This window comes from Falco peregrinus, chromosome 6 (assembly GCF_023634155.1).
Source record: "Falco peregrinus isolate bFalPer1 chromosome 6, bFalPer1.pri, whole genome shotgun sequence".
NCBI classification, from domain to species: Eukaryota; Metazoa; Chordata; class Aves; order Falconiformes; family Falconidae; genus Falco; species Falco peregrinus.
In genome coordinates, this window is record NC_073726.1 from 67,490,962 (window position 1) to 67,508,458 (window position 17,497).

The 17,497-nt window shown below is 40.6% G+C and overlaps 1 protein-coding gene across 5 annotated transcripts in view; it reads right to left on the reverse strand.

The window, feature by feature from the left end:
* Nucleotides 1–17,497, reverse strand: part of BICD1 (BICD cargo adaptor 1) — a 190,936-nt gene that overhangs the window by 24,486 nt on the left and 148,953 nt on the right. For 2 of the 5 annotated variants that reach the window (XM_055807813.1, XM_027793029.2), the window contains exons 6-8: nt 11,671–11,822; nt 3,465–3,782; nt 2,296–2,486 (exon numbers count right to left, since the gene is read on the reverse strand). In XM_055807813.1, coding sequence (XP_055663788.1) covers nt 2,296–2,486; nt 3,465–3,782; nt 11,671–11,822 — 661 coding nt within the window. Of the gene's footprint in view, nt 1–2,295; nt 2,487–3,464; nt 3,783–11,670; nt 11,823–17,497 lie in introns of those variants that run through there. The other 3 variants (XM_027793027.2, XM_027793024.2, XM_027793026.2) reach the window with 2 other exon arrangements.

Sequence of the window (17,497 nt, forward strand, 5' to 3'; positions counted from 1 at the left end):
CACGGTGTTTGGGTTTGTGTGCTGCTCTTGCAACCCCCAGATGAAGAAGCACGTGTGGGTGGCTACACTTCTTGCTGGCTTGCTTGACTGCCTAAATCATCTGAGAACAGAAACTCTTTCTGATACAAGGCTTTTAAACATTCCCTATAAAACCCTTCACTGTTTCTTACTTTCAGGAAGCAGATAATTAGACAGAAGGTAAAAAATCCTAGTTGGTGCATCGTTCCTTTGATCTGCTAACAGTAAGAAATCTTCCAGAAACTGGTAAGAACAATGCTGAAAAAGCCCTACCTAATCCTCAATCTGGTTCTAGCACAGACCCTGCTAATACTGGAATCTGAGTGCTCAGAAATATCTCTGGTTTGAGCTGGTCGGTCTCACAGGCTGAGACTAAGGCCGTGTGATAGCATAAAATTCTGACAAATGCATTCAGAAAGCTGGGACTGTTGTAGATTCATAAGGACAACTGTAACATAAGTCATTAATACTGTCTCAAGACCCTTACATTCTGAATATGTAGAGATGTACCTAAAGTATACCAGACAAGACTGCAGGCAGACATTATTTGCGGGACAATTCTACTTTTTAGGCTGCTTCACCCTTTGGCCTCTGTTACTGGAAAAAGTGAGCGACTGCGTCAAGAGTTTCTCAGTCTGTGTTGAGAATGATGATATCTCATGGGATATCAGATGGTGGTCCACAAAAATAGTGAAAATAGAAAAAAAATATTAATGCATGAAGACAGGATACAGAGTCCCAGATTCAAAGATCACATATTTCATCATTTACTAACAATTTTACAATACACTTAAGTTGTGTTTCCCTATCTGTTGAGCATAGTTCTTTTTTTAATCATTACTTCTTCCAACCACTAGACTGCATTTATATACAGTCAGGATTCTTCACAGAAAGGTCATCCAGGCCTGGCACTTTTGTAAATTGTACATGGGAAGTACAATTACATTTAGAAGAGTCTAGTAAATTGTACTTTAGAAGATTGCCATTTTTGGGCCTAGATCCTCACATTTCCAAATTACGTAGGCGAGTTTGGCTATACAGCAAATGGAAAATCCAGTTCTTTAAAGAAATTTAAGTGTCCATCAGAAAGAAAATGATCCTTATTCTGTTATAGGACAAAGTAGAAAGAATGTAAGAGACATTGCCAGTGTTTAGGAAACAGACTCCTGTTGATGGAGTAGAAAATGAACATGCGGTCTTCCATTGCCAACAACAAAAAAAAAAAGGAACTGCTGAAAGTTCAGTACTTTACACATTTTAAAGCCTTTGCTTCTTTCCCTCTCCCTGCCTTTTCCTCCCCAGGAGCCAACTCTTTAATTTTACTGCAACATTCCTTAGGAAAATGTCTTGTTTAGACTCTGCAGTTTTACACTTGTCCTCTGAGTGGGTGTTATTTGCATGGCACTACTCAAAGGCGGCCTGCGATATTGCTGGCACTGAGAGATATAGCATACTATAGGGTATTGCTTAGCTTTCCAGAACAAATATCTGCTTCAGCAGAAACCACTTTATAGGCCTTAGCTTTTATATTTTCTACTTACATTTTTTGTGCATAACAAATTTCAAAACAAAGAATGAAAAAAATCACCACCAGACAAGAGTGTGCCCATTTAAAGGCTAAAGGTTCTGCTCAGACACAGAAAAAAAATAATTACCAACTTGTCTGTCAGGAGAAGAAAGATGTCACAACCTTTGAAATTGCATTCCAGTTTGCATTTCCTTTCTATGCTTGTTTGAAGCAGATGCTACATTTCGGCAGGAAACAAAGAGCAAAAGCTTCCTGCAAAGACAAACCTCATGACTCAATCTATATAAACTAAATCTCTCTGAGTTTAACATTACCCTTTAGAAAAACCTGATTGAATGCTCCAGGGTGAGCAGAAGACGGATGCTGCATAAGCTCCTGCACAATGCCAATCACTCCCTTGCTGGTCCTCACGCATCTGACTCCTCTGTCCCATTGGGTTCGTGACTTCCATGGGGACTCCAACACAACCACCAGACTAAGCACACCCAGGCACAGGGGTGCAGCTTCTGTGGATGACAGCAGGACTGCACCCACCTATACCACAGCAGGACTTTCCCCTACTGCATCTGGAACCAGTTTGGGCCGCTGCCAGCAGAATGTCATCTCCTGCTACAGGTGATACAGGAGGAGACATTTTGCTTTTCAGGTCTCAAAAATATGCCCAAATTAGATTGCATTTGCAGTGCTGGGAGGGTTCCCTGCTCTGCTAAACACTCAGCACCACATGCACCCAAGGAAAAAATGTTTACCTGGTGTGGCCACGGTTAACCTTTTTTCCTTGCTGAGACGGTGCCCATGGATGAATTCACTCATGGAAGGGGGGCCCCTCAGAAGATATGATTCTGTGGAGGCAGGATGAGGGGGGGCTCTTAATAATTTCTGGAGGTAGGTCCCTGAAGTCCTGGGATGGCTCTGATCACAAAGGGAAGGTGAGAATAGTCTTGCAGGAGATCCAAGAAAAATACATATGGAAACAAAAGAGTTTTACTTTAATTACCTTTCAAAGCCTCATGAATGACAACATCATGTTAATGTGCTTAACAGGTAAAAATCAACTAGCGTTGCCACCCCATGTCATTTCCACAGCAGGGCACCTTGCCTGCATTGGAAATCCTGGTGCGTATTAGGGGAGGAGGAAATGAGGCTGAGTTATATCCCAGCATCCTGGAGTCAACATGTACAAGGCTCCCTGAATGTGCTCTTGTTTTTGCATTGTGACTAGAGCATATAAGAAAAGGGAATGGTTATGTAGGACTTCTCTAACAGAGAGTCCCCTTCACCTTCAGAACTGTGGAGGTCCCCACATCTATAGAGCTTTGGCAGGGCAGTCACAAGACAAGATGAGAACTCACTGCTTGAACAGCAAAATATTTGCATCAGGTTATGAATGGCAGCCATCCCCCTTCAAAAAGTTGCTTGCTCCCATGTAGAAAAACTGATCTGAGTGAACACATCCCATATTCTTTTCACACTGATGAAGAAAAAGTGAGCATCAGCGCTTAACAGATAGATGTAGATTCGTTTGTGTTAAGCACTGAAATGCTCGTAGAGCACAACCCTTTTTTTATTTCAGATGCTCGTTATGGAAAACCTTAAGGAAAACTTAAGGAAAACGTCATAAAGAAAATACATTCACACTGATATTAAAGACATACAAGATGCACTGAGACACTGACAGAATATAGTTCAAAACACTGCATTAAGGAGGAGGAAATAACAGTGAGTAGGTGGATCAGAACCACATGTTGCCAGGCTTTGAATTTCTTATTCATATCCTCCCCACCTCCTCCCCAGTCGAAGTACGGAGGAAAAAAAAATTAAAAAAAAAAGAAAATAATTATAATGTTTACAATTCAGTGAACAACTTTAATTAAAGTCTGGCCACTGCACTGTACTGTAAAGATCACTGCATGCATACCTTTTCCTCTGAGTGCCACTGCTGACCAGTAAGTTTGGTTGCTGTGGGCCCTGACTATGCAGGAGGAAAGTGTCTATGCTTGGCACGGTGGCTGATGCCTCCTCACTTACTTTAGGGCTGCCGATCTTGCTCTTTCCAAGCTTGCCTTTGCTGCGTCTGGACTGCTCATGGTCGAACTCTAAATCCTCCAGTCGCTGGGTAAGGGCAAGTTTTTGCTGGATAGCCATGCGCAACAGAGAGTTCAGGGTCTTCTTCTCATCCTCCGCAGCTGCAAGCTGCCTCTGCATCTCATCCAGCTGTGTGACGTACTCATCACACCTGGGAAAACAAACAAGGCAGAAATCTGGGGAATTGATCCAAGAACCAACCCTACTGGTGATCACATTCCTGGGCTGCAGTTACAGGGGCAGATTCAGGTCCAAGTTTTTGCCAAACATAATCCTGAAAGCAGACAGCCTGAATTCTTCCTTTCCCACTTTGAATAGATTTGGACTTGGATCTGAATGCCAACATTTCCTATTCAGCAGGAGAACCTGTATCTATAATATCAGATTAGTCTGTGTCAAAGTAATAGGCTTCTAATGCAGATGAGCAATCAGAGAGGGGTGTGGGATTATCTCCAGGCTAGACCACAAGTAGCAGTTCTGGGTGCTGGTTCTGCTAGTAACTCACCATGGATAAGGATGTCTACTAATTGATAAGACTATCTGCCATTAGACAGTAATATCCACTTCAGCAAAACATTACAAAAAATGATGATGAAAAAGACTGCAAGTACTCGGAACACCTGAACCATCAGATTTTGTGAAATGAGAATCCCTCAGTTGTTTGCCATTGTTAACTGAATAAAGAGGTACCATTCCAGAAACTCCACACCTGGAAGTTATTTCACATTTACTGTTAATTAATTGTTACATCTCTTGGAGGTGTGCTCAGGTATTCATTGCTACAGTTACCTGCTCCTTCTTAACCCTCAACCTCTTCTATCTGCAAGAAGAATTGTATCTTTCTCACTTGCTTTAGATCTCTCAGATTTTGAAATAAAACCCCCTTTCTCATGATTTTGTTAGCATTTAAGACTGAATTCAGTTTAGTTCTGCTTTAAACAATGATTTCTACGGTGAGCAGGAAGAGCAAGGCATTTCAGAATGGCCTTTATCACTTAAATGGAATAGCTTCAGTTTGTTAACAACAGACCATTTATTCAGTAAGAACCAAGAGTGATAAATGCATACCGGTAGTGTATGATTCGCAGATCGCAGTACTGTCTGACCATTGGACATTTATGGCAACATCCAAGACTTTTTCATGTTAAATGATGCAGCTTTCACCAAATCTCTTCCCCATCTGAATAAATCTATATAGCTTTGCTGTGTAATTACAGCAGGGTAATTGATGAGGATTTAACTTTACCAATATCACTCACAGAAAACAAGCATAGAAAATAATTTTAGTTTTCCTTCTTATAATATGTGATGCAATAAACTGTCAAATTATTGCAAACTGAGGGATGAAACTAATTTCTCCAAAACTAACTTTCTCTTTGGGAAACAGAAATACTTGAAAATTCATAGTTATTCTTCACACATGAACACTCACATATATATATTGCACTCTCCTTTTGAGTAATTCAGGTGCTGGAAGAAAAATTACGAAGTCAGACATAGTTTCATGTACAGTTTCAGTATTATCATTCTTCTGCAGGACCTTAATAAGCATGACTGTCTATTCAAGCCTTGAGGAAGAGCGATATTTCTGAAACACTGGTTGGCTTAAAGCCAACTTGCACACCTATTTCTGCTCCAAGCCATGAGATGTCTATTGATGCTTTAGCCAGTTTCTTTGACAGAGACATTAGAATGACATCAGCATTCTGGAGATTAAATTAAATTAATTTGAAATAGGAATTAGTATAATGCCTGTGTTATGAGAGTTTTAAAGACTCATTCTTGCAACCAGATGGATCCTGTATCCAACTCTTATTCTCTGCTGCTTTCTAGGAGACATCTTTTTTTTCCAAATACATTTTCTGTTAGAAATTTTAAACAGTAACACCTGCAGCAACACCTGTAGCACAGTGCTGCCAGGAATGAACAGACTTGCTTCAGTATGCCAGTAAGCCAATTCTGGTTTTGGAAAAAGACTGGGTTTCCTCAGGCCCCAGGATGTGTTCTTGCTATTTAGGCAACTGCTTTGTAAAACAGTGTAACTGAGCACTTAAGAGACATAAGCTCCATGAAGGTGGGTATTACTAAAGCAGACTTAGACAAAACTGCTTTTCGCTACCTGCTACAAACTATAACAAAGCTGGCCCTAGGAACATGGATATACTACACACTGTTAGCTGGCCTTATACTTGAGACAAGAACAAATCTTGTTAATACATTTTCCTACTGTTCTGGTTAATTATATGCCCTTCCTAGAAGCCTCCCCATAACGGCTAACCCACATTTTCGGCAGTTCACTGCAGTGTTTTGTGGTTCCAGTCATCTGACCTCCACCATGACTCGAAGTTTCCCATTAATTTTCACAAACACATGGTCCATTGTCTCTGTGTTTTGTTGCTCAAGCATGGTGATTTTTTTGTTGAGAAATAGTGTTCAGAAAGGTTAAACCTAAATCGGTTAAGTAAACGCCATAATTAACTTCAGAAACTGCTGAATTAGCAGCCTCAGATCTCCTTGAATCTGCAGCAGTGAAGGTTATTCCATGTAGTGGGAGGCAGCTACTGCTTGCAGCCACGGCATTTCCCTTCACTGAAATATTCCCTGCTACATGCAAGTGTGGGATTAAGAGAGAAGTGCTGCCTATTAAAAAAGAAAAATGCATTACACTCACCCAAATTGCCTTTTGCCTACACATTTTACAAATGTTTGTGAAGTCTCACAGTATGCCAAAGAAGAAAAAGGTTAAGAGCTCCTAAGAGAGATAACCTGACACAGCACAAACCGTTGTGGACTGAGCAGGGCTCCAGGATGCATCAGGGTTCCAAGAGGGTCTCTCAGAAGTACTCACACAGTAGTGAATAACGGAAGTTAGGTTATGTCCTGCTGAGTCAGCTCTTTCTAAATTTGTCTCTTGCCCCAGGACAGGTGTAAGCTACCAGTAACTATTAAATAAACAGCACCCTTATCTTGCTGTCTGCTGGTCTACTTAATGCCAGAGCAAAAGTCAAGATTTCATCTCTTTCTCATTTCTCTTGTCTCAGTAAGGAAGCAGATAGACAGACAAGCCCACTTATTTTGTATTAACTGATCCAATAAGCTTATATAGGAGTTTAAGGGAATTCTAGTTCCATCTGTCTCTCTCATCTAGGAAGGCAAACCAAATACCGAGTCAGGTTTATGCATAATTTAGGTAACATAAATCATAGCAGATCTTGAGCTAAAACCCAGTCATGCTGACAGTGACAGGCTCCTGCTCTAGCCATATAAACATAATTCTCTTCTGCTCATAAACGTTTTCTCATCTAGGATAGATCCAGGACCTGTCTGCACTTCCTAGTCCATCTCTTCAGTACACGTTTTTCATTAAATATTAATCATAAGAAAACGTTTTGATGGACGGCGAATAAAATCAATGCATGCAGCGTCAGGACTTTGGCAATATCACTAGTAATATTTCCTCTCTCCTTTTGAGTATCTCTGTTGAGGCTGGGAAAGCAAGCAAGTAGATGGACTCAGTGAAATTAGCTGCCTGAATCCCTTTAGGATCCTGCTTTAAAAGTATGTTCTCTCCTTCAGCACAAGACTTCCCTTCCTTTCCTGGGCAACTCCTATTCTAGACTGGAAAACTAATGTTTTAAAGAATTTATTTTTCATTTGCCCTCTAGATGAGTGCTGGCCACCTGTCTCACTGCCTGACACTCTCACAGCTCCTGCCGTGGGTCAGCAGCTCAGGGTTGGAGTGAGGGGCAATGACAGGCCGAACAGAAAAGGCTCTCACCATTTTTTTTAGTTTTTCTGGTAGTTTACCAGTTTTTTACCAGTTTTTCTGGTAGTTTATTACTACCAGAAGCAGCCCAGGGCAAAACAAGCAGGCTAAAGGCAGGAGCTGCAAATCTGATGGGCAGCACATGGCCCTGGCATCAAACAGGAACTTCAAATCTGCTCTGCCAACACCATGCATCCCACAGGAAAGAAGGTTTTATATGCTGCTGCTTTCTTTTTTAAGAGAGATCTTTGGGGAAAAGGGAGCTTGAACTGTATTGAGGACATATTCTTGACAGGTCTGTAGTAAATTCAGAAAGGAATCATAAGGCTAATGAATAGGTAAGAAAAAAGCTGTAGAGATCAGAACCACAGAGATTTTGGATTGGGAAAAAAAAATAGTCCCAGAAGGAAAAAGAGCAAAAGTAGAGATGCAAGCAGAATGGATGGACTTTTGAGTGGAAGGAGAGAAGAACTGAAGAAAGAGCTTAAGGATTGGAAACATACACAAATGTAAGGGGAAAACACAGAAAAAGGATGGCTCCTGCTTTCTGTATAGGGGAGATTTGGAGAAAAGTGTTTTTGCTGTTCAGTCCAGAAACAGGTGTGCTGTGTTGTCCTTATAACATGGCATGACCTTTATCTGGTGCATTTGAGGAACAAACTGTGCAGTTCAGCACCAGAATGAACAACCATTTGGGGACCAAATGAACAGAAAAGAATGGTTTATGAAAGAGAAAGCATATTGCTCTATCAAACAGTACATGAAATAATTTTCAGGTCTATAACATAGCTCTACTATCAGCAGAATGTTCTCCCTACAGTACAAATTCAGGAGTAAGTACCATGTGATGCAGGATAACCATGGAAACCATTGTTTTATTCAACAGAAGACTAAGCAATTGCTTTTTTATGCTGAAGGTTGCTATTGCACCTAATGTTACTGCATGGAGAATCTTACAGTCTTGTATTTTCAAACAGATTTCTCTTCAACAGACATCTAGAGTATATCAGCTCTCTGTCGTTTAAATAACTGCTGTTCCAAATGGACTATTCAGAATGAGTCGATGATTTGAACATTTAGGAAGACTGATTTAATTATAAAGGCCATTATATTCCAGGGAAGGAAGGAAAAGGAATATTTTACAACAGAAAAATCAATAGGAGCACACTGATGCACAAGACCTTGCAGTGAATGACTTTTTATAACTGTGCTCAGGTAATACTAGGCAAAACTTATGACCTCAAGGGCAGAAATACATTCCATAGTCCATGTACTGACTTTTTAATCACTACAGAATGGAGTTTACCAACAACAGTAGATGCTTCAGGTGGGTGTGATGATGCATCTCACCCCCTTCTCTGGGCTCCTCTACGATCTCAGGAATCCCCATTGGGCCTTGGCATTTGAGTAATGAGTTGGGCAGTTAAGCACCCCTTCACCGTACCAGCAATTCTTGAATGACTAAGTGGGGAATGGTTCTACCTGTACCAGGAACTCCTGTTGCCTGGCAAAGGTGAAAACAAAAATGATGATCAGTCACCCTCTGACAGCCCTGGGACATTCATGACCTAAATTGTAGCCTGAGCGAAATGGTACCATAGTCACTGAAAAATGACCAACTCAGATTACGTCCAGGATGGAATTTTACAGATGACTGAAATCAATCATCTCCAACTCTATAAACAGTGGTCTTAAGTGAGACCCTTTGAGTTCTCCTGGACCGCTGCAGGCTGCGATCAGTATCTCTCGCTGAGGGGAGAGCTCACAAACTGCCAAGTTTGCAATACTAAGGGGACCATCACCGAAAGCTGACGACAGAGCCTGGGCTGATACCCCTGCTCCTCAGGGCTCAACCCTTCGCCTGTTGAGAAATGCAGAGGCATTCAGCATGAATATTTCACTAAACTTGAGGGGAACTTTTAATAGGTATACAACTTTGTACATTTGTACATATATAGCTATACACCTGCCCCTTTGTGTGCTTGTGTATGTGTGAATTGATTTAGATACCTCATAACCAGTACAGTATAAGTGTTATTATTTCAGATCCATAATTAAATCAGTTACATTTGCAGTGAATCCTGTTGATTCACTTTGTAAATGTTAATTGATGAGTAAGTGCTGCTAAAATCTTGTGATCAACCTTAAACTGTGAAGAAACCTTCATTCTCTACATACATATATCTCTATATATGTTGTCCTAAGTCTGAGACTAGGATTGGACCCAGCTGCTCTGAGCTCTATCAAGAGTTTAGAAAGCAAAGGGGTCCACTCTGAACCTTGTGACTCAATGGGAGGGTCTCCCTTACTCTTTTACGTCTTTGGTCCCTGTGTAAACCATTGCAGCACAATTCTAACTTGATTTTAATTTGATTTTTCATTTTGTGTATCATCCATATAATAATTGACCATTGTCATCAAACTTTGAAGTTGCACTCCCACAAATTCATATTAAAACTATTTTCGTTAATACCTTTGATGGTAATTCTTTAAGCGACCCTAAACCACTCATTTGCGACAGCGGGGTTTATCTCTACTAACGTTAGACATTTACAAAGAGGAAATCTGTAACTCAGCAAGGCACACTGATTCCCTTTGTAGTTCATAGAAGAAAACAGAAGCTTCATTGCATCCTACACACAAGACATCTAGAAAAGATACCTAGATGAATGTCCTTACTTAAGCCTAATTCTCAAAGACAAGATGCTGCTGTCTCCCACCAGCTTTAGGACATGCCTTAAACTCAGCCAAAGTGTGCACTCAGGATGCCCAAATAGGATAAGGAGCATTCAATACACCAACAACGTAGCATTCCCTTTAAGTAACAACTTCTAAATCTTTGCAAACTGCTTTTACCTTGTAGGTTCATGATTTATGCTCCACACAAGACCCTTGTTTGCTTTATGCTCATGATGCCACTCCTCTCCTCTGGAGTTAGTAGCCTTCCAGATAGTCTTATAGAGTTAGTACATTCATGTATCTCCTAGGGGAATTAGCTTGCAAGTAAAGTTCAACACATGAATTTCTAATACACACACACAACTTTCCTTTCTTGAAGAAAGTGTTTAGATACCAATGAAATCAATGGAGCTACCTTGGTTCACACCACCTGCTGAGTTGGTTCTTCATTTCCATTATGGCACTACATGTACTCTTCTGATGATGAACCTATGATGAATTTGTACACAGCACCAATGTTATGGCTTGTAAATGTCCCTTCTCGTTCCTTCCCACCTCTCCCAGCTACTGCTGCCACTGTCATTAAGCAACAAAGGGCATTAGAAGCCTGGAAGAGGTTAAGATGGCACCTATATACTGCAGGGAGCACTAGGCAGACTTTGGCATGAAGCACAAAGTCATCTTTTTACTTATAGACTCAAGCACAAGCAAGAAATCTGCATTGTGTTTGACCATAAGGGGTGGTGGGTGGTGGAAAGCCTTGATATAACAGAATAATTTCCTGAGGATACTAATTTCCTTGCATATTTGGGATTTAAGAATTTATTGATGAAAGTGTTGGATCTTTAAAGAAATTATTTTTAGATAATCTTTTAAAACACAGCTAAACCCAAAAGCTCTTCTGAAGAAGGTGTGGGTGAAGGAAAGATGAGAGATGATTAATTACTGTTCTGCCAGGAGGAACTATGTTAGAGAAGATAAGTGAAACTTTTATCCTGTGAAGGAGAAGATAATAAATTGAATCTCACAGTGGGAGAAAATAAGAACTCATGTTGGAATGGGAAATTGCAATGGCCTCACAATTATTAGTGCTGGATTACAGCATGAGCTGGTTGATGAAACAGATTTTACTAGTGGTAAGTAATAAATCTCACAATAATGAAAACATGGGATTCCGAAGATCATCATTAACCATGTGATAGCTTTACATGACAGAATCTCTGCGTACTTCTGAATGCAAAGATCAGTCACATAAATCTACTTTTTGATTTCCACTTTAAAAAGTCCTATAAATGCAAATACACTGCAGGCATACTTTGGCATTTATACTTTGCTCAAGGTTGTATTGACATTGCTATTTTCCAGCTTTATTTTCCAAGACATGCATCTCAGTAGCACTTGAAAGCTTGCGGGTTTTGCACAGTGTGCACTCTAAGACTTGTTCACCTTCATCCAGCAAACCTCCGACCTTGCAGAAAATAATTTCTGTCTCTCCTCCTAAACACCCAACATACAGGGCTAAGTCTGTTCTCACTTTGCACACACATGTTCACTTTCACAGTGCTGAGCCAGAAGGTGACACCATTTCCCCTACCTGGTTGCAAACATTGCTCTCAAGGATGAGAAAGTGGCTGCGTCTTCCTTCAAAGCCTTTAATTCATTCCGTAGTTTGGTCATGGTTTCAGTTACCATTGCTTTTTCATTTTCGTATTTATTCTTCAAATTGGCTAGTGCCACTTCAGCTGTCTGAAAAGACACAAAAGGACATATACTTATGAGACAGATATCTGAAAACAGCTAAGATGCCCTGTTTTATTTTAATTTTGATTTCCTCTTCATTCACACAGTAAAAGAAGTTAGATCTGAGCTTCATCACACTGCACCCTTGAATATCTGCTTTTAAGTTGTACTCCATGAAACCAGGAAAAGGGGTAAGCACTTCAAAGGACAAAGCCAATTTCAACGCACTGGCAGCAAGTTGACGCCTTAAATGTCTCTTCAAAACTGTGCAGCTGTGTTGAGGACTCAGGCAAGTAAATTACTACAGCTTAAGGAGCTGCTACCACGTTGTTTGAGCTGCAGTAAACAACCAGGTGTGCCCGCTCACCACACTGGAAGGAGGCCACACGGCACGTGAGACTTGGCCTCTGTAGCCAAGGTGTGAACTAAGGTGTTTGGGCTCATGCTCCCTGCCAACTGAGGTTTTCCTCAGGCCAGGTGACTGCCAGGACCTGACAGCTTGCTTTGATGTCTGAGCACTGGCAATGCCTACTGTTGTGCAAACCGGCATTATTTTGGCAGTTTCAACCACTACAAAAAAAACCAAAACAAAGAAACAATTAAAAAAACCCCCTACAACAGCAACAAAAACAAAAGAAGTGGAAATTATAATTTTCCCTTAAGAGGAAAGCAGTGCTTTGTAGTCATCCTATTCATTAATTTTTTCTGCTCCCTCTTGTCTTTTTTCAATTTCATCCAGTAAATTTACTACCCTACTACTTTTAATAGTTACATTTGTCTTATTTTTGCAAGATTTGAGCTTTTTGTAGTATCATTTTGAAGTTATTCAAAATACACAGTTTTGTAGAGGCTTTATGCCTACTGCTGCTATGATACGTTTATAATTATTGCCATTGAATGAGGTGAAGAAAAAATGATTCCTTTTACATTTACTCAGTGGGGGTTATGGGTGTTTTTTTACTTCATTTAGTGCTTAAAAAGTTGCAGCATTTCATACAGGCAATCAATTTCCCCTCTTGATCTTGTGGGTTCTTGAGCCACCACCAAGGGAGAGAAGTGTCGAAGAACATCAGTTTAAAGCGACCAGCAAGGGGATGTGACACAAGGTGGTAATGGCCAAACAGTTGGAAACCTATTTTAAACTCAGTTTTCTGAAACTCAGTATGTTTCCCACTAACAATGTCTCTTAACAAAGTGCATATTAGCATCTCCTACTAAAATACAACTCTGTTTATTTGGGTCTGGTAACAGCAAGTTAGAAATGGAAGTGTTAAAATAATTCAATATTTTTTTCATATTGCATATTTACCAATAATGTTTTCTCTGCTTTCACACTAGTTTACATTGAGGGAAAAGATTTTAAAAAATCACTAGTAACTACCCGTCATTTTAAATAGATGGCTTTTTCCATGCCAAATGTGAAAGCATCAGCAATACATGTTAAAAAAATCAACCCTTAGGGATATATTCAAATAAATGCAGCTTTTCTCAACCTTGCTGACAAATGCTTTGGTATAATGTAGGATGGTAGACACCACCCTACACCTTGGCAAGCTAAAGCTGAAATCGTCAGCTTTCTATCTTTTCAGCTATGAGCAAAAATGTACACTCGTAAATTAACATGGAGACGAATTAACCATGTTTAATAAAACTACATTTCTGCAGGGAAATCTAGGAAACAGTGCATGAAAGGACAAATTCATATTTAATAGATATGATTAAATCAGATTTATTTAAGAATTTTCAGGTGACTAATGAGGCAGAAGTGATTTATGAGAGCACAGGTAGACTCTATAGTGCAAACTGAGTTCTGCTTTGTCCCTAAGCCAGGAACTCTGATCTCTTTGCTTTGCAAGAGAAATACAGCCCCATGTCACTTAACCTATCGTACCTCATTTTCAAATACAGAATTCATGTAAAGATTTTCCTTTGTTTAGGAATGAAAATGACTTAAAGATATGTGCTACCTAATGCTAGACTTTTTTAAAAAAGCATGTTAAATTGTTTGAGCAGTGGGATTACATATTCCGTGTCAACCCAACAATTTGCACATCAGTGAAACAGTGCACAATGATCAGACAGACATTTCAGTCTGGATGTCAGGATAAGTTAAATGGACGTGTAACACCACAGGATGAAAAATAACTTAGAAATATAATTTACTTGTTGAACAAAGGTAACAGAGGAAGGACTGTGTCAGATCTTCAAACCTTTTTTTTCTCCTTGTTAAGAGTTTTCCATATAATAATACATAGAAAACAAAGCATAAATTACAAAACCTATTGGAAATTCCCGGTGGCTCTCCATGCACCAAACAAGTTTTTGAACACACCCCTTTGCAGGCTGGTGAGGGTCTCCCCTCTCAAAGTCCCCTAAGCAAATAATGAATGAGCTCTACTGAAGAGGCAAATAAAACTAACAAAAATGTGTTTTTAATAAGTAAGAGAAGAAAGAAGGGGAAGCAAGCTATGAGAGCTGCTGTTGGAAACCTGCAGCCAGGGCCAGCAGAGCAGCAGGGCACCACGTTAGCATGAGGCAGTGTGCACCCAGGAGGTCCTTGTAAGAGCTGGTGGGCACCGGATGGTGCAGATGTTCAGGTTACCTACAGCTCATTGGTTTGGGACCTGGATGCTGACTGAAGCCAATTGCTGTCAGACTCCTCAGCTCAGAGGCTGCCATTTTACAGTGCAGCTAAGTCAATTTATATTGGTTAGCTGCTGCCAAACGATTAATTACCCAGCCTTTCCCCAACCCTACCCTATGCACACCTGGTGGTTTTCTTCTGTGCCTACTGGAACCAGTTTGGGGAGTTTGAAGAGTCAGAAAACTTGCCTGAAGTACCCTGAAGCCAGAATATGTAATGGATAGTGGGGCTGAGGGGAGAAAGGGAACTTGGACTCCATCTTTCAGAGGTACCTAGCTTCATCTTATTCTTCCTCCAGCACCAGCTATAGTCTAAATTTTTCTAGTCTCCAAAATCGTACCCGCTGAGCTCTATATGTGTGGTTGTGCCTGAAACCAGTTCTGTAGGATAATCTAGATTTTAAAGACCTAGGGCAAATGGTGCATTCAGAGAGTGCTCTGAAGGGAAGGATGGGGCAAATAAAAGTCTAAGCAGTAGGTACCAGAAGGAAGCAGGTGCCTAGGACTGGCTTTGTTTTTAACAGGTTTTTTTCTGAAGCATTTGTTTTTAAACTATGGGTAACTACAAAACTGTATTAGAGAAATTAAAGAACTTTGATCCATGTAAAAATACAGCTTCTGATCAACACACTTGGAAATGGGGAGCACAAGAAAAAAGGTGAAAACTCAGAAAAATGTGTGAATACTCTTCAGTGAAATAAATAATGCAATAAGACAGGAGAGGGGCTAATGACACTCCTGTCAGACCAGTCATGCCAAGGAACTGGGCAAACAAACTACCCAGCTGCTCAGTGAGCCACCTGAAGGCATGGGATTAACAGCTTGCAGAGAACGTAGCATTTGCTGTGCAGAAGACATCACCTGGAGCTGACAGTGAGGCCAGGAGGGAGCACAGAGTTCCAGCACCTGGGCTTCTGTGGTGTGTGAAACAAGAAAAGCAAGGAAAAGAGAGCTGGGGCACACAGAGCTGAGCACCCCCTACCCCAAAACCCAGTCATGGAGCTACACAGGCTGAGGTGAGCGCACACCTGAGCCCCAGCGCTCCAGGCTCTGCCAGAACATCCTTTCCAACCCTCTCTTTATATTTACAGAAGAGATGTTTGCCCAAATCCAGCTGCCTAGGGGTTGCCACCTTAATCCTGAAATCTATGATTTTCTCTATATATCCATATTCTATGATGACTCCGTATCCCATTTACTTTACATTAACAGTGTGAGCAGCACACCAAGTAAAAAAATAGTTGATGAAAGAATATTATGTCTTACAGTGGTATTTTTTAACACAAGAAAGCATTGTCTTTTTTACACAAGAAAGCACAAAGTCTGTTATTTTAGTGCACAAATTGTATGTGGTACTGGATCTTTTCATTCAGCCTCACTTTCCCAGCAGAAATTCTACCGTATTCTGTCTATATAATATCGGAGCATTTGTTTATAGATAAGGCACTGTATGTCTGGGGTTATGAAGTTATTTTTTCTGAAGGACTTTTATGGGTTTCTCCGTTATGGGAGGTAGAGACACCATAGTTACTGCCAATGCAGATGTGAAGGTCTTACTGACTCAACTCCTTCCCATCGAACCATCTACCTATGAGAACAACCAATCATTTTTCAATCAGAACTTTAGGATATTAAATTTCCCTCACAGGCAGCTTTGCTTTCTGTGTGTTATTAGAAATCAAAATCAAAACCATTATTGAACTGGTCCTAAAAGTTACTGTATCGTTAATTTGATATTACTTTACAATTTATGCTACTTGTTAATGTTAATGCTACTTGGGTTTGCTCCACAAGACTGGTGCTGACACAGTAATTATGGCTATGAATAAATGGATACATAAATCAAGATAAGGTAAGCAAGCAAGCTAGCAAGATATATGTGCCTTGCTATCCTGAGCAATCGATTTAATAATCCATTTTCACGGGATTAGATTTGCAGCTTCTTACAGCAAATCTTGCTGTCTTGTTTGTGTTACAGAATTTTGTGTAGTCTGTTCGCAGCTCAGCCTAACACTAAAATGTTTATATAAAAATATTACTAAAGAAAACACAGATAGAATAAAAAGAAATATCAGATATTGTCAAATGCTTTGAACTAGGCAACAGCTTGTCAGGTTCAAGCAGAAACTTATTGTATGTTGCTAAAGAATTAAAAGGCGTAGCTGCACTGCTGGAGTGCCAGGTGCACTGCAGCAAGAGACAGAAACAGAGACACCTTCAGGGCTCTCCTGCAGTCGGACAAGTCATGGTGAAGAGAACTGGAAACAATTCAAGTTAGGAGGCAGAAATTCCATTTGCTCTTTTTCTCTCCCGATGAACCATCTGCCCCTGCATAATTAACAGTACGTCAGCACACTGCGCCCAAGTGTATCACCAGGAAAACTGTATGATTCTGGTTTTGATCTGATGTTGCAATGCCTCTGTGGTGGTCACTAAATAGCACACATGCTTCCCTGGTTAAGGGTGCGATTTCTCTGCTTAAGTGTAGCCCAAAATACCCGACCCAGGGACCTGCTGCTGGTCTTCACCCCTGGATCTGAATGGTGAGATGCTCTAGGAAGGCCAGGTCTTGCTATTTTTACAGTGCGTTTGTTGTGTTCACCTTGCTTTTCCGTATTACTCCAACCAAAAAAGCTTCACCTAAAGTGTCTCTGGAGTGCTAATAAATACAGATGTTCTGTAACAGTATTGCTACAAAGCACGATGAGATGTGATCTGGCCCATCAGGAGGCTGAGGATGGGCCAGGGCATCCAGCCCCCCGCCAGCTGCAAGCTTCCCTCACCAAGGGGCCTCCCTGCAGCTCTCCCCTGCTACCCTGGGCACCAGCATGGTCTCACTGTGCCACGTAAGGGATGAAAATGCATAGTTTCATATTAATGTCGCTTTATTAGGGCTCAGGGAAGGTGGGTTTAAAAAAAAAAAAAAACAGCAAAATTCTAGCTCTTGTGGTTGTGGAGCAAACGTGAAAAACTGAATTAGATGTCCTCTTTAGGCTCGTCTAAACTGAAACCCACAAAGGAAAAAAAAAATATTCCCA